General features: G+C 44.5%; 1 protein-coding gene across 2 annotated transcripts in view; it reads left to right on the top strand.

Annotated features, from left to right (window-relative positions):
• The window catches only part of LOC139281113 (general transcription factor 3C polypeptide 1), an 87,938-nt gene that overhangs the window by 15,123 nt on the left and 47,023 nt on the right, over nucleotides 1-25,792 (top strand). For both annotated transcript variants that reach the window (XM_070901073.1, XM_070901072.1), the window contains 5 exons: nucleotides 7,923-8,140; nucleotides 11,291-11,430; nucleotides 12,332-12,485; nucleotides 17,432-17,535; nucleotides 25,347-25,525. In XM_070901073.1, coding sequence (XP_070757174.1) covers nucleotides 7,923-8,140; nucleotides 11,291-11,430; nucleotides 12,332-12,485; nucleotides 17,432-17,535; nucleotides 25,347-25,525 — 795 coding nt within the window. The remainder of the gene's footprint in view (nucleotides 1-7,922; nucleotides 8,141-11,290; nucleotides 11,431-12,331; nucleotides 12,486-17,431; nucleotides 17,536-25,346; nucleotides 25,526-25,792) is intronic.

Here is a 25,792-nt window from a genome sequence, read left to right as displayed (position 1 = left end):
AAGTATTTGTTCCATTGGTCTGCCATTTCTTTGTTCCCCATTATAAATTCACCTGAATCCGACTGCAAGGGACCTACATTTGTCTTCACTAATCTTTTTCTCTTCACATATCTATAGAAGCTTTTGCAGTCAGTTTTTATGTTTCCGGCAAGCTTCTTCTCGTACTCTATTTCCCCCCCCCCCCCCCTCTTAATTGAACCCTTTGTCCTCCTCTGCTGAATTCTAAATTTCTCCCAGTCCTCAGGTTTGTTGCTTTTTCTGGCCAATTTATATGCCTCTTCCTTGGCTTTAACACTATCCTTAATTTCCCTTGTTCGCCACAGTTGAGCCATCTTCCCCGTTTTATTTTTACTCCAGACAGGGATGTACAATTGCTGAAATTCACCCATGTGATCTTTAAATGTTTGCCATTGCCTATCCACCGTCAAATCCTTTAAATATCATTTGCCAGTCTATTCTAGCCAATTCATGCCTCATGCCATCGAAGTTACCTTTCCTTAAGTTCAGGACCCTAGTTTCTGAATTAACTGTGTCACTCTCCATCTTAATAAAGAATTCTATCATGTTATGGTCACTCTTCCCCAAGGGGCCTCGCACAACAAGATTGTTAATTAGTCCTTTCTCATTACACATCACCCAGTCTAGGATGGCCAGCTCCCTAGTTGGTTCCTCGACATATTGGTCTAGAAAACCATCCCTAATACACTCTGGGAAATCCTCCTCCATCGCATTGCTACCAGTTTGGTTAGCCCAATCAATATGTAGATAAAAGTCACCTTTATTGCATGCATCCCTAATTTCTTGTTTGATGCTGTCCCCAACCTTACTACTGCTGTTTGGTGGTCTGTACACAACTCCCACTAGCGTTTTCTGCCCTTTGGTATTCTGTAGTTCCACCCATACTGATTCCACATCATCCAAGCTAATGTCCTTTCTTACTATTGCATTAATTTCCTCTTTAACCAGCAACGCCATCCCGCCTCCTTTTCCTTTCTGTCTATCCTTCCTAAATGTTGAATACCCCTGGGTGTTGAGTTCCCAGCCTTGGTCACCCTGGAGCCATGTCTCCCTGATGCCAATTACATCATACCCATTAACTGCTATCTGCGCTGTTAATTCGTCCACCTTATTCCGAATACCCCTCGCATTGAGGTATAGGGCCTTCAGGCTTGCCTTTCTAACACACTTTGCCCCTTTAGAATTTTGCTGTAATGTGGCCCTTTTTGCTTTATGCCTTCGATTTCTCCGCCCTCCACTTTTACTTTTCTTCTTTCTATCTTTTGCTTCTGCCCCGATTCTACTTCCCCCTGTCTCCCTGCATAGGTTCCCATCCCCCTGCCATATTAGTTTAACCCCTCCCCAAAGCACTAACAAACACTCCCCCTGTGACATTGATTCCGGTCCTGCCCAGGTGCAGACCATCCGGTTTGTACTGGTCCCACCTCCCCCAGAACTGGTTCCAATGTCCCAGGAATTTGAATCCCTCTCTTGTGCAGCACTCCTCAAGCCACGTATTCATTTGAGCTATCCTGCGATTCCTACTCTGACTAGCACGTGGCACTGGTAGCAATCTTGAGATTACTACTTTTGAGGTCCTACTTTTTAATTTAGCTCCTAGCTCCCTAAATTCGTCTTGTAGGACATCATCCTGTTTTTTTACCTGTATGCACCATGACAACTTTTTTATTTGTTCAACCTTCATAAATAAATGGCAGTTGTCCAAAACAGAGTGGGAGAACCACAGGGATTCTATCCCTTTTTTAACTTTTTTAGCACCATCCAGGACTCGTGTTGGTTGTATGGTCTTCCTACTCTAGTCCTCACTCTGAAATCCTATCCCAGTTGTTCTCCCAGGATAGCTGTGCTCTACTCTTGCTACTTTGAAACGTTCAACCTGTTCTGGTCCGAAGGGTCTTGAGCTCCTATACCCTTAAGGGCATGGTTTACCACTCGCAATTAAGGATGGTGGTATGTTAGTTGACTGGCTGTTATTAATAGAGCCAAAGGGTGTACATGGGAAATTGCGAATCTTGCAGAATGTACTTGAGCTACCGTGACCTTCAGTAGAACTTAAAGACTGTTGTCGACCTAAACATTTTGTTTCATTTGATTAAAATCTTGGTTAAAGCCATTGTTAAATACTATTTCATGAAATATCGAGTAAAATATATATTTTTGTATGTTCGTCGGCACTGATATCAAGTATTGAACATACAAAAATATATATTTTACTACATATTAAGTAATTCATATTAAGTAATATTTATTCCTAAAGCATTGTTATAGCCTTAATTTGACAACTCAAACTAACAAACCCTTTGTGCATCTCAAATCAGGCCTCAATATTCAATTGAATTTCTTGTCTATTTTCTGTACTACTTTTACATAATCTGTTGGCTGCCACATACAGGATAGCCCTGTCACTTGGAGCTAGGATTCCTCGCATTTGACTCTAGATAATGCTGCATGACAATGCTATGACTGGTAGCATGGTACTGGTTGGACAAAGGTGGAAAACGAATTAATGCTCTGTGCTGGTAAACTGCATGGTTTTCAGCAATTAAACATCTGCAATACTTCTGTGGATACTTTAGGTGGGGAGTGGGTCCTTAAATGTTGGCAGTTACCAACCTGCACCAAAGCTCTTGGTTTGGGTAAATTTGGTGTGTTCCTACAGGGAGAGAGGCTGCAGCCCCTTATGGGCAAACAAATTCTCTGTGTGTGGTCTAACTAGTTTGGAGACTGTTTGCCCATGGCAATGGAATTCTGCATATGCCAAACACCCATACAACCCCCCCCCTTTTTTTTTTCTCTTTCCCATGGCAGCTGGTGATGATTCCACCATTCACACCCCCTCTAGACTCATCTTTTTGTTTCTTTACTTGTCCCATTACCATCTCATTTTTGCCCATCATCCCTTTTGTCTCTTAATCTCCTACCTTCCACCCTATCAGAGACCTTCCCTTTTATTCTTTCCTCCCCTCTCCATTTCCCTGCCCCTTAAGAACCTGTTACATCTCTGACTTTTCTAGTTCTGACGAAGGGTCACAGACCTGAAACGTTAACTGTTTCTCTCCACAGATGCTGCTTGACCACCTGAGATTTCCAGCATTTTCTGTTTTTATAACGCAAATGTTTTTCTCATTGAGTATAAATCAATCTTCACAATTGAATCTGTTATACACATTTCCAATTCCTTCTGGTTGATCAGTGTGGAGCTCCGTAGTTCATGTTTGTTCTCTCTTGTATCACCTTGGTATCTGCTGCTATCATCTGTTTTTACAGAAGTGAGTTGAGCCTCGGCGGGTGACCTATAGTGGAGGAAGATCATGTTGCCAATATGGCCTTCCTAAATGAACAGTGTTCTCCAGTTTGGATAACGATCTGTTCATTTGTATTTGGAGGTACTGTAGAACTAAAAATAAGGACCAACCTTAACATAGAAACATAGAAAATAGGTGCAGGAGCAGGCCATTCAGCCCTTCTAGCCTGCACCGCCATTCAATGAGTTCATGGCTGAACATGAAACTTCAGTACCCCCTTCCTGCTTTCTCGCCATAACCCTTGATCCCCCGAGTAGTAAGGACTTCATCTAACTCCCTTTTGAATATATTTAGTGAATTGGCCTCAACTACTTTCTGTGGTAGAGAATTCCACAGGTTCACCACTCTCTGGGTGAAGAAGTTTCTCCTCATCTCGGTCCTAAATGGCTTACCCCTTATCCTCAGACTGTGACCCCTGGTTATGGACTTCCCCAACATTGGGAACATTCTTTCTGCATCTAACCTGTCTAAACCCGTCAGAATTTTAAACGTTTCTATGAGGTCCCCTCTCATTCTTCTGAACTCCAGTGAATACAAGCCCAATTGATCCAATCTTTCTTGATAGGTCAGTCCCGCCATCCCGGGAATCAGTCTGGTGAACCTTCGCTGCACTCCCTCAATAGCAAGAATGTCCTTCCTCAAGTTAGGAGACCAAAACTGTACACAATACTCCAGGTGTGGCCTCACCAAGGCCCTGTACAACTGTAGCAACACCTCCCTGCCCCTGTATTCAAATCCCCTCGCTATGAAGGCCAACATGCCATTTGCTTTCTTAACCGCCTGCTGTACCTGCATGCCAACCTTCAATGACTGATGTACCATGACACCCAGGTCTCGTTGCACCTTCCCTTTTCCTAATCTGTCACCATTCAGATAATAGTCTGTCTCTCTGTTTTTACCACCAAAGTGGATAACCTCACATTTATCCACATTATACTTCATCTGCCATGCATTTGCCCACTCACCTAACCTATCCAAGTCACTCTGCAGCCTAATAGCATCCTCCTCGCAGCTCACACTGCCACCCAACTTAGTATCATCCGCAAATTTGGAGATACTGCATTTAATCCCCTCGTCTAAATCATTAATGTACAATGTAAACAGCTGGGGCCCCAGCACAGAACCTTGCGGCACTCCACTAGTCACTGCCTGCCATTCTGAAAAGTACCCGTTTACTCCTACTCTTTGCTTCCTGTCTGACAACCAGTTCTCAATCCACGTCAGCACACTACCCCCAATCCCATGTGCTTTAACTTTGCACATTAATCTCTTGTGTGGGACCTTGTCGAAAGCCTTCTGAAAGTCCAAATATACCACATCAACTGGTTCTCCTTTGTCCACTTTACTGGAAACATCCTCAAAAAATTCCAGAAGATTTGTCAAGCATGATTTCCCTTTCACAAATCCATGCTGACTTGGACCTATCATGTCACCATTTTCCAGATGCACTGCTATGACATCCTTAATAATTGATTCCATCATTTTACCCACTACTGAGGTCAGGCTGACCGGTCTATAATTCCCTGTTTTCTCTCTCCCTCCTTTTTTAAAAAGTGGGGTTACATTGGCTACCCTCCACTCCATAGGAACTGATCCAGAGTCAATGGAATGTTGGAAAATGACTGTCAATGCATCCGCTATTTCCAAGGCCACCTCCTTAAGTACTCTAGGATGCAGGCCATCAGGCCCTGGGGATTTATCTGCCTTCAATCCCATCAATTTCCCCAACACAATTTCCCGACTAATAAAGATTTCCCTCAGTTCCTCTTCCTTACTAGACCCTCTGACCCCTTTTATATCCGGAAGGTTGTTTGTATCCTCCTTAGTGAATACCGAACCAAAGTACTTGTTCAATTGATCCGCCATTTCTTTGCTCCCCGTTATGACTTCCCCTGATTCTGACTGCAGGGGACCTACGTTTGTCTTCACCAACCTTTTTCTCTTTACATACCTATAGAAACTTTTGCAATCCGCCTTAATGTTCCCTGCAAGCTTCTTCTCATACTCCATTTTCCCTGTCCTAATCAAACCCTTTGTCCTCCTCTGCTGAGTTCTAAATTTCTCCCAGTCCCCAGGTTCGCTGCTATTTCTGGCCAATTTGTATGCCACTTCCTTGGCTTTAATACTATCCCTGATTTCCCTAGATAGCCACGGTTGAGCCACCTTCCCCTTTTTATTTTTACGCCAGACAGGAATGTACAATTGTTGTACTTCATCCATGCGGTCTCTAAATGTCTGCCATTGCCCATCCACAGTCAACCCCCTAAGTATCATTCGCCAATCTATCCTAGCCAATTCACGCCTCATACCTTCAAAGTTACCCTTCTTTAAGTTCTGGACCATGGTCTCTGAAATTACTGTTTCATTCTCCATCCTAATGCAGAATTCCACCATATTATGGTCACTCTTCCCCAAGGGGCCTCGCACAATGAGATTGCTAATTAATCCTCTCTCATTACACAACACCCAGTCTAAGATGGCCTCCCCCCTAGTTGGTTCCTCAACATATTGGTCTAGAAAACCATCCCTTATGCACTCCAGGAAATCCTCCTCCACCGTATTGCTTCCAGTTTGGCTAGCCCAATCTATGTGCATATTAAAGTCACCCATTATAACTGCTACACCTTTATTGCATGCACCCCTAATTTCCTGTTTGATGCCCTCCCCAACATCCCTATTACTGTTTGGAGGTCTGTACACAACTCCTACTAACGTTTTTTGCCCTTTGGTGTTCTGCAGCTCTACCCATATAGATTCCACATCATCCAAGCTAATGTCTTTCCTAACTATTGCATTAATCTCCTCTTTAACCAGCAATGCTACCCCACCTCCTTTTCCTTTTATTCTATCCTTCCTGAATGTTGAATACCCCTGAATGTTGAGTTCCCAGCCCTGATCATCCTGGAGCCACGTCTCCGTAATCCCAATCACATCATATTTGTTAACATCTATTTGCACAATTAATTCATCCACCTTATTGCGGATACTCCTTGCATTAAGACACAAAGCCTTCAGGCTTGTTTTATTAACACCCTTTGTCCTTTTAGAATTTTGCTGTACAGTGGCCCTTTTTGTTCTTTGCCTTGGGTTTCTCTGCCCTACACTTTTCCTCATCTCCTTTCTGTCTTTTGCTTTTGGCTCCTTTTTGTTTCCCTCTGTCTCCCTGCATTGGTTCCCATCCCCCTGCCATATTAGTTTAAATCCTCCCCAACAGCACTAGCAAACACTCCCCCTAGGACATTGGTTCCAGTCCTGCCCAGGTGCAGACCGTCCGGTTTGTACTGGTCCCACCTCCCCCAGAACCGGTCCCAATGCCCCAGGAATTTGAATCCCTCCCTGCTGCACCACTGCTCAAGCCACGTATTCATCTGCGCTATCCTGCGATTCCTACTCTGACTATCACGTGGCACTGGTAGCAATCCCGAGATTACTACTTTTGAGGTCCTACTTTTTAATTTAGCTCCTAGCTCCTTAAATTCGTTTCGTAGGACCTCATCCCTTTTTTTGCCTATGTCGTTGGTACCAATGTGCACCACGACAACTGGCTGTTCTCCCTCCCATTTCAGAATGTCCTGCACCCGCTCCGAGACATCCTTGACCCTTGCACCAGGGAGGCAACATACCATCCTGGAGTCTCGGTTGCGGCCGCAGAAACGCCTATCTATTCCCCTCACAATTGAATCCCCTATCACTATCGCTCTCCCACTCTTTTTCTTGCCCTCCTGTGCAGCAGAGCCAGCCACGGTGCCATGAACTTGGCTGCTGCTGCCCTCCCCTGATGAGTCATTCCCCTCAACAGTACCCAAAGCGGTGTATCTGTTTTGCAGGGGGATGACCGCAGGGGACCCCTGCACTACCTTCCTTGCTCTACTCTTCCTGCTGGTCTTCCATTCCCTATCTGGCTGTGGACCCTTTCCCTGCGGTAAGACCAACTCACTACACGTGATACTCACGTCATTCTCAGCATCGTGGATGCTCCAGAGTAAATCCACCCTCAGCTCCAATTCCGCAACGCGGACCGTCAGGAGCTGGAGGCGGATACACTTCCCGCACACGTAGTCGTCAGGGACACCGGAAGTGTCCCTGAGTTCCCACATGGTACAGGAGGAGCATAACACCCGACCGAGCTCTCCTGCCATGTCTTAACCCTTAGATACACTTAAACTGGTAATAACAATGTTAAAAGTTACTGACCAATATAAGAAGAAAAAGAAAAACTACTCACCAATCACCAGCCAATCACTTACCCCCTAGGCTGTGACGTCACCTTTGTTTTTTTGCCTTCTCCCTGTAGCTGCACCGGTACGCCTCTCGCCGACTCCGGACTCGCGCTGCTCCGAGCTCCCGCCTCCTCGACTGACTGCTCGACTCCCGCTGGCCTTTATAGGCCTCTCGCCGACCCCGGACTCGCGCTGCTCCGAGCTCCCGCCTCCTCGACTGACTGCTCGACTCCCGCTGGCCTTTATAACTGCTCAGATCTTTGTTTATAGTTTGTGAGGTATTCCTCACTCTGGAATAAGCTCAATTGAATAGATATTTGTTTTCAATGTGGTAAGATGTAAATCGGCAAATTTTTATAATGATTTGTGTTTTCTACAGGTAGAAAATTATCTGGTTTACGAAAAACGGCAGTCGGAATGGCTCATCCCCAGAATATAGCTGAGAACGCTGAAGAGCCATCCAGAGAATTGCAGCAGATAGATGTTCAATTAAACCCCACCCAACAGAATCCAGGCCTTATCTCTTGTACTCAGTCAGCGCAAGGTCAAAGTGAAGAGAATGTTGTCGTTGAAGAGGTTAAGGTTGAAAAAGCAAAGGTATAAAGATCTTTTTGCAAAGCAGTTCAGACTTCATTATTGGCTCGGAATTTGCAGTCAGCAGCGAAGCGAAGGCATTCGTTGCTGGCCCTGAAGTACGCTCCGCACGGGGATCTCGCAATCCCTCTGTCGAGAACTTCGGGTTTTCCAACCTTGAATTCAATTCAACGAAACTTAATGGGGATCCCCTTGTGCGAGCTGCTATAGTGTCAACAGGCTGATTTAAGCAGCCAATCAAAAGGCAGAATTCTCCCAGATTGTGAACAAGGAAGTGAGTAAGCTCCTAAAATTCTAACTTAAAAAAAATAATTAGAGAGCAAAAGAAAGATTGAAGAAAAGGCAAAATAAAATAAAGATGCACAAACTTTAAAAAAAAATGTAAAACATTTTTTGGACAGTTTCTTAAAAAATGTAATTTTTTGTGGACACATTTCACACTGAACAAAATTAAAATTAGTTTTCCAGGCCCTTGACCTTTGTTTAGCAGTCAGTACTACCGCATGCACGCACGCGCGGTCAGTTTCAAAGGCGGTATGACTGTGTACTCTGACGGTTCGCCGTCATCCCCACCATAAATTCAGGGCCATTATCTTGTTTTTCATTGTAGTCGCATGGAACCAATTTATGCTTGGATAGTTTGACACTGTATTTATGGTAATAAAGTGGCACCAGCTCGTTGTAAAAGGAACAATGTTCCAGTCTTGCTGGTTACCTGTTTCATCCCTTGAAATTGTCCCAGTTATGTTGCATGATATAAATTTGCTGAAATTCCCAAGATTAGTGGATTTTTTTAAACAGTGGTGTGTATTAACTAAAATAACTTGCAATTCAGTTGTGCTCTTATAGCATCTTAAGCTGTAAGATCAAACCTTGCGTGACATTTGTTGCCCATCCCTACCAGTTTAATACAACTGAGTGGCTTTCGAGTCAAGCAGGTTGGTGTGGGACTGGCTAGATGAGGTACGGGTGGCATGTTTACTTCCCTAAAGGACATTAGTGAACCTGTTGGATATTTACAGCAATCTGATGCTCACTATTTTACTGATGTCAACTTTATGGCCCCAAGTTTCCACACGCGGCCAAGCTGGGCGCCGAAAACGGCGCCTGAAAAGAAACGCGCTATTCTCGAGCGCTTTGCAGCTCGATGTCTGCTTGGCGCGGCACACGGGGCGGAGCCTACCACTCGCGCCGATTTTGTAAATAGGAGGGGGCGGGTACCATTTAAATGAGTTTTTTTTAGTGCCGGCAACCCTGCGCGTGCGTGTTGGAGCGTTCGCGCACGCACAGTGTAAAGGAAACATTGGCACTCGGCCATTTTTGTAGTTCTTTGTAGCTGTTCAATTTTTAACATTTTTTAATAAAACCACATTGCCCTTCCATGATCAGCACTGAGGCTTCTTGCAGCTTTCTCCCCCTGCTGTCGGTCGGTCCTGTCGGGAACGGCTGCCTCAAGTTCTGAGGCTTCCTGCAGCCTTCTCACTGCCTCTCCTTCCTTGCCGTCGGGAACGGCTGCCTCAAGTTCTGAGGCTTCCTGCAGTCTTCTCACTCCCTCCCCCCCTGCCGTCGGGAACGGCTGCCTCAAGTTCTGAGGCTTCCTGCAGCCTTCTCACTGCCTCCCCTCCCCCCCCCTGCCGTCGGTCGGGCCCGTCGGGAACGGCTGCCCCAAGTTCTGAGGCTTCCTGCAGCCTTCTCACTGCCTCCCCTCCCCCCCCCCTGCCGACGGGAACGGCTGCCTCAAGTTCTGAGGCTTCCTGCAGCTTTCTCCCTGCCTGCCGTCGGAAAACCGCTGCCTGAAAGGCCTGCCCGAAGCACTTTCACACAGGTAGGAACATGGTTTATTTAATCTTTTCTTTGTTTATAAATTTTTATTCAGGTTGGATTTATTTGTATAATATTTGTATAAGTATAACTAAGGATTTATTGTAGAATGTAATGACTTCCCTTCCCCCCCCCCCCCCCACCCCCACCTCGTTCCCGACGCCTAATTTGTAACCTGCGGCTGATTTTTTAATGTGTAGACAAGGTTTTATCAAGCCTACAAAAATCTTCTCTTGCTCCATTCTAAGTTAGTTTGGAGTACGTTTTCACTGTGGAAACTTTCAAATCAGGTGTCAGTGGCCAGACACGCCCCCTTTTGAAAAAAAAATTCTGTTCAAATGTGAAACTGTTCTACCTGACTAGAACTGCAGAAAACTTAAATGTGGAGAATTCCAATTTCTAAGATACTCCGTTCTCCACCAGTTGCTCCTAAAAATCAGGAGAAAATCATGTGGAAACTTGGGGCCTTTATTTCCAGATTTAAAAAAAAACTCAATTTAAATTCTCAAACTTTCCAGATGGGATTTGATCACCTATTCTCTGGATTACTCGTCCAGTAACATAACCACTACATGACCGTACCCCTACGGCTTTTGACCTATTGATGCTGCACAGAGTCATTGCACAGTTTCTTGCAGCCAGCACAAAGAAGGGACTTCCTGTCAGTCTAGGCTGGATTTGATCCAATTCGAGAGTGTGCTAATTGACTGTGCCACATGTCCTTGGATGTGGACTCCTGGCTGTAAACACTGATGCACGAAGTCAATTATCTGCAGTTAATAATTGCATTAAGTGGCTTTTTATATTTTATAAATAGATGGAACCATAATACACGTATTCATTCACACTCGATCTAGGAGAGACTTGTAGCATGTTTTTCTAAAATGGGCTTGTGATACTCTTCTGTACATCACGAGAAGTGTGTTATACCCTGTCTTTAATGAGCAATTCCAGACTTTTCTGGAGCGGTTGAACTACTTCAGTTTTAATTCTGTTTAAAAAAAAAAAAAAAAATCCCGACAATAATGATGTGACGAAACCATTTTTGGTATGTACCTTTAACACTGCCTAACAGCATTCATTATCAAATTGTATTGTTTGCAAATGTTTAATGCAAGGATGCAAATTAAAACCTGAGAATCATCGAGAATGAACAAAATGTTTATTGGCAGAGAGCTCTCTGTTGAATCGATTATACATTATATCACAGGTCGCTAAAGATTGAAAGGAGAGGAAATTTATTTCTGGAACCGATAAATACTTTGAAGGCTTGATGCTCATCACAGTAATGTCTCCTCTGTTTGTACCTATATTTTACATTTATTTTCTCAGGAGAAGGGCCTCGGAAAGAAGAGGAGACCAAGCAAGGATACTCATTTAAAGAGACCTCATGAAACTTTTAGGATGCTAAAACGACAAAACATGATAATTGAAGCCGTACGGAATTTGAAACTGATTGAAAGCCTGTTTTCGTAAGTTTCAGTGCATGATGTCAACCTATGATTCTGTACAGAGAGGACTATGCTCTCTCTGTCAGATCTATTGAATCTTAGCCAATAACTTTTGTGAAAGTTGTCTGGTAATGGACAAACAATTATCAGACATTGTAATGCCAGGGAAATGAGCAGCTACTGTATTGTGTGGAATTAATTCAGGAATTCCAGAATTAGACATGTATTGCTAGAAATGCAACATTTATATGGATGATTCAATATTACTTCCTCTTTTTTTTCAAAAGATTAACGTCCCAACTTTTCTTTGAGTGTTTTAAATGCAAGAAAGTGCAAAATTCATCTGAATATCTTTAGTTATATAATCCTTGCTCTGTTACAGCTCAGGGTGTATGATGCAACAGATAAATCACAATACTGTGACTAAATGAAACGAGCAATGAGATACTACTCCCTTTTGTAGAAAAACACTAGTTCTCGAGATAATAACGGTGGTGTTAATGGATCTTTAATCTCATTTCCTTTAAGCCTGAATGAGTTGTTTTGACAAGTCTCAATCTTAAAATTATACCCGTAATTCTCCAGATTTCCTCCCTTTGCAAAACGCACCTATATCTGTGTGTTTTCCTTGATTGTGAGGGTGATATAATCACACTTGCAGCCATAGAGGAGCCCATGATGGATTTACTTGTTGACTCAGTTGAAACCTACGTTATTGGGGCAATTGCTCGAGGGGGGAAAAAAATAAAAGAATACATCAAAAAGGTACCATTATGGCTTTACCAAAGTTGCAGTTAATTATATTTGAAACAGTTTAGGGTTCAACTATAAAATCCATGATTCTTCAGGACAATCCTGTGACCTGGTTAACTAATACAAGTAGCCTTACTTTCAGAGAAGCATTATTTTGTTTGTTTTCCAGGCTTCAGAAGATGATCATGGAGGAGGAGAAGCAAGATGGTGTGGTCACCAGGTGCTGCAAGAAATCCATAGTAAGAATGGTTCAGAAGCTGTCCCAGGAGGGACTGCTCCGACTCTTCCGTACCACTGTTATACAAGATGGCATCAGCAAAAAGGTCAATATAAAAGCTAAATGTTTAAATATACACCTTATCATTTTAAAAACCTAATACATTTTCACTTCTGTATTTGATATGTCCTTACTATACAGTATAAATGCACATGAGGCCCATACTTGAGAGAAGGTCATTCTGTGACCAGTTACCTTTATTACCAAGACCTCAAGTGATGGTGGGTGGAATTTCCCCTTTTATACCTGAAAGTCCAGGTTAGGAGTGTCTCCCACAAGTTCACCCCCTTGTGGTCAATGTTCTCAAGGTGTACAACTTAGGTCAGCTTATACATGGGTTACAATGATAGTTGTATACATGACATCACCTTCCCCGCCCCCCCAAAGTCTTATTGGGATCACCGGTTAAGTCTCTCTGGTGATTTACGCTCCCTTGTAGAGCACCTGAGTTGGGGCTCCGGTTGTTGGGCGCTGGCCTGAGTGTCTGCTATTTGTGCCACAGTGACTAGGCTCTCCTCCACTTGGTTCCGGTGTTCGGTCGCCTGTGGTGGACTAAACTCTACGTCGTGTTCTTCCTCTGCTTCTTCTATGGGGTTGCTGAACCTCCTTTTAGTTTGATCCACGTGTTTGGGGCAGATTTGTCCATTGGTAAAGTTTAACTACCAAAATCCTATTCCCCTCTTTGGCAATCACAGTGCCTGCAAGCCATTTGGGCCCTGCAGCGTAATTAAGGACAAAAACAGGGTCATTGACATCAATACATCGCGCCCTCGCATTCCTGTCATGGTAGTCACATTGTGACTGACGCCTGCTCTCAACGATTTCTTTCATAGTGGGATGTATAAGGGACAACCTGGTTTTGAGCGTCCTTTTCATTAGCAGCTCTGCGGTTGGAACCCCTGTGAGTGAGTGTGGTCGGGATCTATTGGCCAACAGGAGGTGAGATAAGCGGCTTTGTAGGGAACCCCCTTGAATTCTGAGCATCCCCTGTTTGATTATCTGCACTGCTCGTTCTGCCTGGCCGTTTGAGGCCTGCTTGAATGGTGCCGTTCTGACATGGGCATGGTTGATTCCATTGCCTGCCATGAAGTCCTGGAATTCAGTGCTTGTGAAGCATGGGCCATTGTCACTGACCAAGACATCCGGTAGACCATGGGCGGCGAACATTGCCCATAGACTTTCTACCATGGCAGAGGATGTGCTTGAATTTAAAATGGCACACTCAACCCATTTGGAGTAGGCGTCCACTACAACCAAAAACATTTTTCCCATGAAAAGATCTGCGTGGTCCACATGGATGCGTGACCATAGCTTGGCGGGCCAGGACCAGGGGCAAAGGGGAGCTTCCCCGGGTGCGTTGCCCAGCTGAGCACACATGTTGCACCTGCGAACACAAAGTTCCAGGTCTGCATCTATCCCTGGCCACCAAATGTGTGACCTGGCAATTGCCTTCATCATGACAATGCCCGGGTGCTCATTGTGAAGTTCTCTGATAAACACCTCTCTGCCCATCTGGGGCATGACTACTCGTTTTCCCCACAGTAGACAATCGGCCTGAACCGAGAGTTCATCCTTGCGCCTATGAAACGGTTTAAATTCCCCGTACGTGGCTGCCCAGTCCCCATTCAGGACACATTTCTTAACTAAAGACAGTAGCGGGTCTTTATTTAAACCAGATTTTAATCTGACGGGCTGTCATAGGTGAGCTTTCGCTTTCGAAAGCTTCAACAGCCATGACCATCTCAGCATCATGCTCAGTTGCCCCCTCAGTGGTGGTTAGTGGAAGCCTGCTGAGTGCATCGGCGCAGTTTTCAGTGCCCGGTCTGTGCCAAATTGTGTAGTCATAGTTGGCTAGCGTGAGTGCCCACCTCTGTATGCGGGCTGATGCATTCGCATTTATGGCCTTGTTGTCGGCCAAAAGGGACGTTCGGGGTTTGTGATCTGTCTCCAGCTCAAATTTCCTGCAAAACAGGTACTGGTGCATTTTTTTTACTGCATATACATATGCTAGCGCTTCCTTTTCTACCATCCCGTAGCCCCTTTCTGCCTGGGACAGACTTCTGGAGGCATAAGCTACCAGCTGTAACTGACCATTGGCATTCACATGCTGCAACACACACCCGACACCATAGGACGACGCATCACACGTTAAAACAAGTTTCTTAAACGGGTCATATAATGTTAACAGTTTGTTAGAGCACGCAATTTGTTATGCTCCATCAAAAACCCTTTCCTGGCTGTCCCCCCAGACCCAATCACGACCTTTGCATAGGAGCACGTGTAGCGGCTCTAACAGTGTGCTCAATTTGGGAAGAAAGTTACCAAAATAGTTCAGGAGCCCCAGGGACGAACTCAGCTCCATCGTGTTGCGAGGTCTGGGTGGTCTCTGGATTGCTTGCGTTTTGGACGCAGTAGGTCTGATCCCGTCTGCTGCTACCCTCCTCTCCAGGAATTCTACCTCTGGAGCTAAGAAAACGCACTTCGCCTTTTTCAGTCGCAGCCCTACCCGGTCCAGTCTGCGTAGCGCCTCCTCCAGGTTGTGGAGGTGTTCTTCAGTATCGCAACCCGTGATGAGGATGTCGTCTTGAAAAACCACCGTCCTGAGAATCTACTTGAGGAGGCTTTCCATATTTCACTGAAAGATTGCTGCAGCCGAACGAATCCCGAACGGACATCTATTATACTCAAACAACTCCTTGTGTATCGTGATGGTGGTCAGCTTATTCGACTCACTCGCCAGCTCCTGGGTCATGTAAGCTGAGGTCAGGTCTAATTTTGAAAAAAGTTTGCCACCGGATAGCGTCGCAAAGAGGTCCTCTGCTCTCGGTAGCGGGTACTGGTCTTGGAGTGACACCCGTTAATGGTGGCCTTGTAATCGTCACATATCCTGACCGACCCATCCGCCTTGAGCACCGGCATGATTGGGCTCGCCCAGTCACTGAATTCGACTGGCGAGATGATGCCTTCCCTCAGCAGGCAGTCCAATTCACATTCTATCTTTTCCCGCATCACGTACGGCACCGCTCTGGCCTTGTGGTGTACTGGCCTGGCATCCGGGTTTATGTGGATCACTACCTTGGCCCCCATGAAAGTGCCGATGCCAGGTTGAAATAATGAGTCAAATTTGTCCAGGACCTGTGAGCATGATACTTGCTCCACAGAAGAAATTGCATTGACATCGCCCCATTTCCAGTTCATGACAGCAAGCCAACTCCTCCCCAGTAGTGCGGGACCGTCCCCCGGGACAATCCAGAGTGGCAACCTGTTCTCCGAATCTTTGTGGGTCACGACTACCGTGGCGCTGCCTAGCACCGGAATGATCTCCTTTGTATATGTCCGTAGCTGTGCGTCAATCGGCAATAATTTTGGCCTCCTGGCCTTGGACACCCACAACCTTTCAAACTGTTTGATACTCATCAGGGACTGGCTGGCCCCCGTGTCTAACTCCATTAATACTGGGATGCCATTGAGAAGCACTTCCATCATTATCGGTGGCGTCCTGATATATGAACTGTATATGTGCACCACATGAACTCGCTGAACTTCAGCTTCCAGCGATTTCCCCCAGTATTCATTTGGCCTCATAGGGCTTGCATCAGGCCTGTACTCCTTGTACATCAACCTGGCTGCAGGCTTACTGCACATACGTGCCAAGTGACCGCTGACGTTGCAGTTTCTGCAGGTGTATTACTGATACCGGCAAGCTCTGGCTGGGTGTTTGCCTCCACACCTCCAACATGAGCCGTTGTTGGAAAGAAAAGGTCCATTACCAGTCGATCGTCTCTGAAACTGTCCTTAAGCGCACCATTAACAGGTGTTGATGGCCCCATTACTGGCTGCATTGTCCATTGCGATGGCATGAATCGCCGTTCAGCTAGCCATTGTCTCTGTTGAATTCCCCTTTTGGGTTCGACTACATGCTTGGGGCATGTCCGATTGCCCTTGTCTGCCTGGAGAACTGTGCCGCGTTAACAATGTTGACTCCCTGGTCGTTTGCCGCATTTGAGCCAAGAATTTTGCCATGCATCATTCTGATCTCTTCCTCCCCTGAGATAAATGTCTGGGCTATCAGAGCCGCCGCTTCCAAGGTCAAGTCTTTGGTCTCAATCAGTCTCCTGAAAACCCCAGCATGCCCGATGCCCTCAATAGAAAAGTCTCGCAGCATCTCCGCTCTGCATGCATCTGGGAACTTGCATAGGTTCGCCAGTCGCCGGAAGTCTGCCATGAAGTCTGGAACGCTTTGCCCTTCTCGCTGCCAGTGTGTGTAAAACCGGTGTCTCGCCATGTCCATGCTGCTCGCCGGTTTAAAGTGTTCCCCAATCAACTTACTGAGCTCTTGGAACGTCTTGTCCGTCGGCTTCTCTGGCGCTAGAAGGTCCTTCATCAGGGAGTACGTTCTGGATCCACAAACAGTCAGGAGATGAGTCCTGCGTTTGTCAGCCGAATCCTGTCCCAACCATTCCTTAGTGACAAAACTTTGCTGTAGTCTCTCAATAAAGTCGTCCCAATCATCACCAATACAGTCCCTCTCTTCTGTGCTGCTAGTGGCATGCTCGCGTGGTTTAAATCTCAGTTTCTCGTCGCCAATGATATGTCCTTACTATACAGTATAAATGCACACGAGGCCCATACTTGAGAGAAGGTCATTCTGTGACCAGTTACCTTTATTACCAAGACCTCAAGTGATGAAGGTGGGTGGAGCTTCCCCTTTTATACCTGAAAGTCCAGGTTAGGAGTGTCTCCCACAAGTTCACCCTCTTGTGGTCAATGTTCTCAAGGTGAACAACTTAGGTCAGCTTATACATGGGTTACAATGATAGTTGAATACATGACAGTATTGATGTTCGTAAAGAAATTAAGTGGATGGTTTACAAAATTGGTTTAATTGTGACTGTACTTTGTATATTGGATTTGTAGTTATTAAGATGGGACCTTCTGCTATCATAGTGTGCCTCAAAGTAAAGTCTCTCCGCGTATTTCTATTCTATCTAGGTGGAGTTTGTGGCTCATCCTTCTGTGCTCCCCAATGATCCACTTGTAAAAAGTGCCATTGAACAAATTCGATTTAGGATCTCCAGTTCTTACACAGTTCACAGGTTAGTAGTTAGTGGGTCCTTTTATATTGGCTACATTTTCTGCATCTACTTGGGGATAGGACATTCCTTATAACCAGTGATCACGACTGCTACCTTCAGTGTCTTACCAGAGATGATAGTGGCACAACGCATAATCTGGGACTCGGTCCCTGAGGTTTGATAAGAAAGAACGACAACATTTATGTAATCTCTTCAATGTAGAAAGTTGTCCTGAAGCTGCTTCACAGTGGCATTCGGAGAAAATAACGCATTGAAGCAGAAGACAAGTGTCATTGGTACCTCATGACTTTGCACAGTAGGGACACCAAATATTGATTGAAATTCTCAACTCTATGACTGGGCTCCATTTAGAGGTAATAAAAATGCCATTTTCAGAGATGAATCTTTTCACTACTGGTAATAACAAACTTAAAGGGTCTTTTACTCATTCAGTGAGTACGGAAAGTTTCGGAACTTTCCAGAACCCAGCAGTGGAAGTTCCTATAATGAATGCTTCCTCATTTCCATTGATTATTTCCAGAGTCATCCAAAAGGGGGCAAGTCAAGGGGATAAATGATGATCATTTCTCCACATTAGCAAAATATGGTTCTCAATCTTCTACTTATTTTTAGGGACTTGCCCATTGACTCTGCTAGATAGGGCCTACTTTGTTAAATGCAGATTTAAGCATTCTGTACTGTCAAGTCTAACTACCATTGGAAAAAGCCATGCAAAACTCCAAGTCCAAAACACTGATCCTTGTTGCACAAAAAAATCCTAAGTTTGTTTTATTCTTTGCTGCATATAATTAAGAATTAAGAGGTTGATTGACATAGTAATTAGGAACTTAGGAACAGGGGTAGACCATTCAGCCCCTTGAGCCTGTTCAGTCATTCAGTGAGATCATGGCCGATCTGCCACTTAACTCCATATTCCCACCTTTGGTCCATATCCCTTAATACGTTTGGTTAACAAAAAGGTATTAATCTTGGATTTAAAATTAACAATTGATTTAGCATAGCATAAATTGCCATTTACGGAAGAGTTCCAAACTTCTACCGCCCTTTGTGTGTTGAAGTGTTTTCTAGCTTCACTCCTGAAAGGTCTGGCTCTAGTTTTTTTTTAGATTGTCCTAGACTCCCCAGAAATAGTTTCTCTCTCTACCCTATTTATTCCCCTTAATATCTTGAAAACTTCGATCAGATCACCCTTTAACCTTCTAAATTCTGGGGAATACAACCCTAATTTGTGTAATCTCTCCTTGTAGTTTTAACACTTGCAGTCTGGGTATCTTTGTGGTAAAGCTATGCTGCACTGCCTCCAAGGCCAATATATCCTTCCTAAGGTGTGGTGCCCAGAACTGCTCACATTACTCCAGGTGTGGCCTAACCAGGGTTTTAAAAGGCTGCAGCATAACTTCTACCCCTCTCGATATTCTAGTCCTCTAGATATAAAGGCCAGCATTCCATTAGCCTTTTTGATTATTTTCTGTACCTGTTCATGACATTTTAATGACCTATGTACCTGGACCCCCCAAGTCTCTTTGGACCGCCACTGTTTTTAGATTTTCACCATTTAGAAAGTGCCCTGCTCTATTCTTTTTAGGTCCAAAGTGGATGACCTCACATTTGCCTACATTGAAATCCATTTGCCACAGTTTTATCCGTTCACTTAATCTATCAATATCCCTTTGTAATGTTATGCTTTCATCCACAATGCCACCTATCTTTGTGTCATCGGGAAATTTGGATATATGACTTTCTATGCCATCATCTAAGCCGTTAATAAATATTGTGAAAAGCTGAGGCTCCAAAACAGTTTCTTGTGGGACACCACTAGTCGCCTCCTGCCAATTTGAGCGCCTACCCATTAACCCTACTCGTATTTCCTACCACTCAGCCAATTTCCTAACCAGGTCAATAATTTCCTTCAATAATGTGGGCTTCTACCTTAGTTTACAGTCTCTTCTGTGGGACTTTATCAAATGCCTTCTGGAAATCAATATAAATAACATCCATAGACATTCCCCTGTCCACCACATTAGTCACCTCTTCAAAAAATTCAATCAGGTTTGTCAGGCATGACCTAACTTTCACAAATCCATGCTGGCTCTCTCTTATCAACTGAAAATTTTCAAGGTTTTCAGCCACCCTATCCTTAATTATCGACTCTAGCAATTTCCCAACAACAGATGTTAGGCTAACTGGTCTATAATTCCCTGGTTTCTTTCTCTTGCCATTCTTAAATAGCAGAGTGACATGTGCAATTTTACAATCTAAAGGAACCCTTCCTGAATCTAGGGAACTTTGGAAGATTATAGTTAGGGCATCTGCAATGTGCTCACCGACTTCCTTTAAAACCCTGGGATGGAAACCATCTGGCCCTGGGGTATTGTCACGCTTTTTAGTGCCATTGTTTTCTTTATTACCGTTATTTTACTTGCATGAATTTTATTGAGTCCCTGTCCCCAATTCAATATTATTATTTCCTTAGGATTTCAATTGATCTTTTGAAGATCTATGCTGCGAAGAATAAATAGAAGCGATTTATCATTTCGCCTTAAGCCATAAATGAAGATTAAGGCCTTCCCAACATTCTGTGCATATTTCTTAAGGCAGGTGTGACCAATTTTTTATTTGTCTCCGCAAACCACGAACTTCAAAATGGAGCGACCACCAAATAATAAACAAGTGCCAATAGGGCTGAGTTGTTTGAGCTTTGTAGGATTGATTGCCAGGGTTCAGAATTATATGGCCTGTGGGCTGTTGTTTGGATACCCCTGCCTTGGGCTAGGTTTTATCTTCATAGCATGCTCGGTAAAGGCTTTAAAACCCAACTTCAATAGAGTATGCGCAGCAACTCCATCTGAATTCCATTTTCCCCAAAGAAAAGGAACAGATGTATTGGTGAATAGGAGGTAGTGTCTCGTGTTATGAGGGAACTGAAAGGCTGTGTGCTGCCTCAAAACAGAGTGAATCTCTTCGAAGATTACACACTGTTCTGCAACAGTGAAAGCTATTGCATAACTAGTTTAAACCTTTTAAGAAACCCTTTAGAAAAGGACTAAACACTTTTTGAAAGTTTTGTTTTCATTTGGCCTGTGTCTATCACCACAAAGGATGTTGCTTAGTTGAAAAGGGTGAACAGTCTACTCCTGTTACGAACTTAAGAACTTAAGAATTAGGAGCAGGAATAGGCTATTCAGCTCCTTGAGCCTGCTCCGCTAATCAATAAGATCATGGCTGATCTTCTACCTCAACTTTCCTGCACTATCCCCATATCCCTCGATTCCCTTAATATCCAAAAATCTATCGATCTCTTTCATAGAAACATAGAAAATAGGTGCAGGAGTAGGCCATTCAGCCCTTCGAGCCTGCACCGCCATTCAATAAGATCATGGCTGATCATTCCCTCAGTACCCCTTTCCTGCTTTCTCTCCATACCCCTTGATCCTCTTAGCCATAAGGGCCATATCTAACTCCCTTTTGAATATATCCAATGAACTGGCATCAACAACACTCTGCGGCAGGGAATTTCATAGGTTAACAACTCTGAGTGAAGAAGTTTCTCTTCATCTCAGTCCTAAATGGCCTATCCCTTATCCTAAGACTATGTCCCCTGGTTCTGGACTTCCCCAACATCGGGAATATTCTTCCCGCATCTAACCTGTCCAGTCCCGTCAGAATCTTGTATGTTTCTATGAGATCCCCTCTCATCCTTCTAAACTCCAGTGAATAAAGGCCCACTTGATACCGTCTCTCCTCATATGACAGTCCAGCCATCCCTGAAATCAGTCTGGTGAACCTTCGCTGCACTCGCTCAATAGCAAGAATGTCCTTCCTCAGATTAGGAGACCAAAACTAACACAATATTCCAGGTGAGGCCTCACTAAGGTCCTGTACAACTGCAGTAAGACCTCCCTGCTCCTATACTCAAATCCCCTAGCTATGAAGGCCAACATACCATTTGCCTTCTTTACCGCCTGCTGTACCTGCATGCCCACTTTCAGTGACTGATAAACCATGACACCCAGATCTCGTTGCACCTCCCCTTTTCCTAATCTGCCACCATTCAGATAATATTCTGTCTTCGTGTTTTTGCCCCCAAAGTGGATAACCTCACATTTATCCACATTATACTGCATCTGCCATGCATTTGCCCACTCACCTAACCTGTCCAAGTCACCCTGCAGCCTCTCAGCGTCCTCCTCACAGCTCACACCGCCACCCAGTTTAGTGTCATCCGCAAACTTGGAGATATTACACTCAATTCCTTCATCTAAATCGTTAATATATATATTGTAAAGAGCTGGGGTCCCAGCACTGAGCCCTGCGGCACTCCACTAGTCACTGCCTGCCATTCTGAAAAGGACCCATTTATCCCGACTCTCTGCTTCCTGTCTGCCAACCAGTTCTCTATCCATGTCAGTACATTACCCCCAATACCATGCGCTTTGATTTTGCACACCAATCTCTTGTGCGGGACCTTGTCAAAAGTTTTTTGAAAGTCCAAATACACCACATCCACTGTTTCTCCTTTGTCCACTCTGCTAGTTACATCCTCAAAAAATTCCAGAAGATTCATCAAGCATGACTTCCCTTTCATAAATCCATGCTGACTTGGTCCGATCCTGTCACTGCTTTCCAAATGCGCTGCTATTTCATCCTTAATGATTGATTCCAACATTTTCCCCACTACTGATGTCAGGCTAACCGGTCTATAATTATCCGCTTTCGCTCTCCCTCCTTTTTTAAAAAGTGGTGTTACATTAGCTACCCTCCAGTCCATAGGGACTGATCCAGAGTCGATAGACTGTTGGAAAATGATTACCAATGCATCCACTATTTCTAGGGCCACTTCCTTAAGTACTGTGGGATGCAGACTATCAGGCCCCAGGGATTTATCGGCTTTCAATCCCATCAATTTCCCGAACACAATTTCCCGCCTAATAAGGATATCCTTCAGTTCCTCCTTCTCACTAGACCCACTGTCTCCTAGTACATTCGGCAGGTTATTTCTGTCTTCCTTCGTGAAGACAGAACCGAAGTATTGGTTCAATTGGTCTGCCATTTCTTTGTTCCCCATTATAAATTCACCTGAATCCGACTGCAAGGGACCTACGTTTGTCTTCACTAATCGATTTCTCTTCACATATTTATAGAAGCTTTTGCAGTCCGTTTTTATGTTCCCTGCAAGCTTCCTCTAGTAATCTATTTTCCCCCTCTTAATTAAACCCTTAGTCCTCCTCTGTTGAATTCTAAATTTCTCCCAGTTCTCAGGTTTGTTGTTTTTTCTAGCCAATTTATATGCCTCTTTCTTGGCTTTAACACTATCCTTAATTTCCCTTGTTAGCCATGGTTGAGCCACCTTCCCCATTTTATTTTTACTCTAGACAGGGATGTACAATTGTTGAAGTTCATCCATGTGATCTTTAAATGTTTGCCATTGCTTATCCACCGTTAACCCTTTAAGTATCCTTTGCCAGTCTATTCGAGCCAATTCACGCCTCATACCATCGAAGTTACCTTTCCTTAAGTTCAGGGCCCTAGTTTCTGAATTAACTGTGTCACTCTCGGTCTTAATATAGAATTCTACCATATTATGGTCACTCTTCCCCAAGGGGCCTCGCACAACAAGATTGCTAATTAGTCCCTTCTCATTACACATCACCCAGTCTAGGATGGCCTGCTCTCTAGTTGGTTCCTCGACATATTGGTCTTGAAAACCATCCCTCATACACTCCAGGAAATCCTCTTCTATCGCATTGCTACCAGTTTGGTTTGCCCAATCAATATGTAGATTAAAGTCGCCCATGATAACTGCTGTACCTTTATTGCACACATCCCTTATTTCTTGTTTGATGCTGTCCCCAACCTCACTACTACTGTTTGGTGGTCTGTACGCAACTCCACTAGCGTTTTCTGCCCTTTGGAATTCCGCAGCTCCACCCATACCAATTCCACATCATCCAGGCTAATGTCCATCCTTACTATTGCATTAATTTCCTCTTTAACTAGCCACCCCGCCTCCTTTTCCTCTCTGCCTATCCTTCCTAAATGTTGAATACCCCTGGATGTTGAGTTCCCAGCCTTGGTCACCCTGGAGCCATGTCTCCGTGATGCCAATTACATCATATCCGTTAACTGCTGTTTGCGCAGTTAATTTGTCCACCTTATTCCGAATACTCCTCGCATTGAGGCACAGAGTCTTCAGGCTTGTCTTTTTAACACATTTTGCCCCTTTAGAATTTTGCTGTAATGTGGCCCTTTTTGTTTTTTGCCTTGGGTTTATCTGCCCTCCACTTTTACTATTCTCCTTTCTATCTTTTGCTTCTGCCTCCATTTTATTTCCCTCTGTCTCCCTGCATAGGTTCCCATCCCTCTGCCATATTAGTTTAACCCCTCCCCAACAGCACTAGCGAACACTCCCCCTCGAACATTGGTTCCGGTCCTGCCCAGGTGCAGACCGTCCGGTTTGTACTGGTCCCACCTCCCCCAGAACCGGTTCCAATGTCCCAGGAATTTGAATCCCTCCCTTCTACACCACTCCTCAAGCCACGTATTCATCTGAGCTATCCTGCGATTCCTACTCTGACTAGCATGTGGCACTGCTAGCAATCCTGAGATTACTACTTTTGAGGTCTTACTTTTTAATTTAGCTCCTAGCTCCCTAAATTTGTTTCGTAGGACCTCATCCCGTTTTTTACCTAAATCGTTGGTACCTATATGCACCACGACAACTGGCTGTTCACCCTCCCTTTTCAGAATGCCCTGCATCCGCTCCGAGACATCCTTGACCCTTGCACCAGGGAGGCAACATACCATCCTGGAGTCTCCGTTGCGGTCGAATAAAGAATAAAGTATATTCTTTAAATACACTTAACGACTGAGCATCCACAGCTCTCTGGGGCAGAGAATTCCAAAGATTCACCACCCACCGAGTGAAGAAGTTTCTCCTCATCTCAGTCCTAAATGGCCGACCCCTTATTCTGAGACTGTGACCCCTGGTTCTAGACTCCCCAGCCAAACATCCTCTCTGCATCTACCCCGTCGAGCCCTGTAAGAATTGTGTATGTTTCAATAATCTCACCTCATTCTTCCAAACTCTAGAGAAATTAATTCAAATGACTGGGTAATTTTAATATTGCTTAATTCAAAATACTGGCTGATTCCATTTTTTAAACAGTAAAAGGCTTCAAATTATTGGGAACAGGCTATGGAAGAAACACAATACAGGTTGAGCGTCCAAAATTCGGAATGTTCCGGACACCGGGCCGATCCTCGGCAGCCTGACCTCACCCCGCCCCTACTTTGCCCGGCCCGACCTCACCCCAGCCCTCGGTGGCCTGACCTCGCAATCTCTTTCTCCCCCCCCCCCCCCCCCCTTTACCCTGGCTGTCTGACCTCGGCCCAGGCAAAGACGATCCAAATTCCGGAAATATCCCGAACGGCCTCGGTCCCGAGGTTTCCGGATTTCGGACACTCAACCTGTACTACCACTTGCCCCCTCTTTTGGGTGACTCTGGATAATCAATGGAAGGGAGGGGGCATTCATTATAGGAACTTCCACTGCTGGGCTCTGGACAATTCCTAAACTCTCTGGTCTTCAAGGAACGAGTAAAGGACCCTTCAACTTTGTTCTCACCAGTGGCAAAAAGATCCATCTCTGAAAAGGAACATCTACTACTTCTAATTTTTTTTGCTTTCAATCAATGAGACGGATCAAATAACTCGGGTAACTGAATCAACATATTGCGCACACTACTTGCACTTCTTTGGCTGCTGTATTAATTTTTTTTTTAAATTGGCGTCTGCTGTGTTTTATTTTAAAGAATGAAGGTATTGCACGCACAGAAAGAAAAGGAAAAACAGGCAAAAGAAAGTGCTTCTATGATTGGATCGTCTGAGACCGATGCAGACAGAAATGCAGAGACAGCCAGCAAAGGCTCCACAAATAAAACTGATGAGAAAATGGGTGTCACTCCCCTGAAGAATTACCGCCCTGTTATAGGTAAAAATAACTTGCGTGAGTAATTGGAGAGAGCCATTGCAGTTAATTAGTGGTTGCAGAATGGACACCCATCAGTTTTAAATCCTATTTGACATTTATAGCACAGAATGTATTCAACTCTATGCTAAAGCAATCCAAAACTAGACCCACTGCCAAGCCCTCCATAGCCCAATCTCTTCCTTTATTTCAAATATTTAGCCAGTTTCCCCTTAAAAGACGCAGTGGTTTTTGTCTCAACTCTGTGGCAAGAAAGGTCCTGCTCCTACA

The sequence above is a fragment of the Pristiophorus japonicus genome, chromosome 15, assembly GCF_044704955.1.
Source record: "Pristiophorus japonicus isolate sPriJap1 chromosome 15, sPriJap1.hap1, whole genome shotgun sequence".
Lineage (NCBI taxonomy): Eukaryota > Metazoa > Chordata > Chondrichthyes > Pristiophoridae > Pristiophorus > Pristiophorus japonicus.
This window is presented reverse-complemented; position numbering and strand designations above follow the sequence as displayed.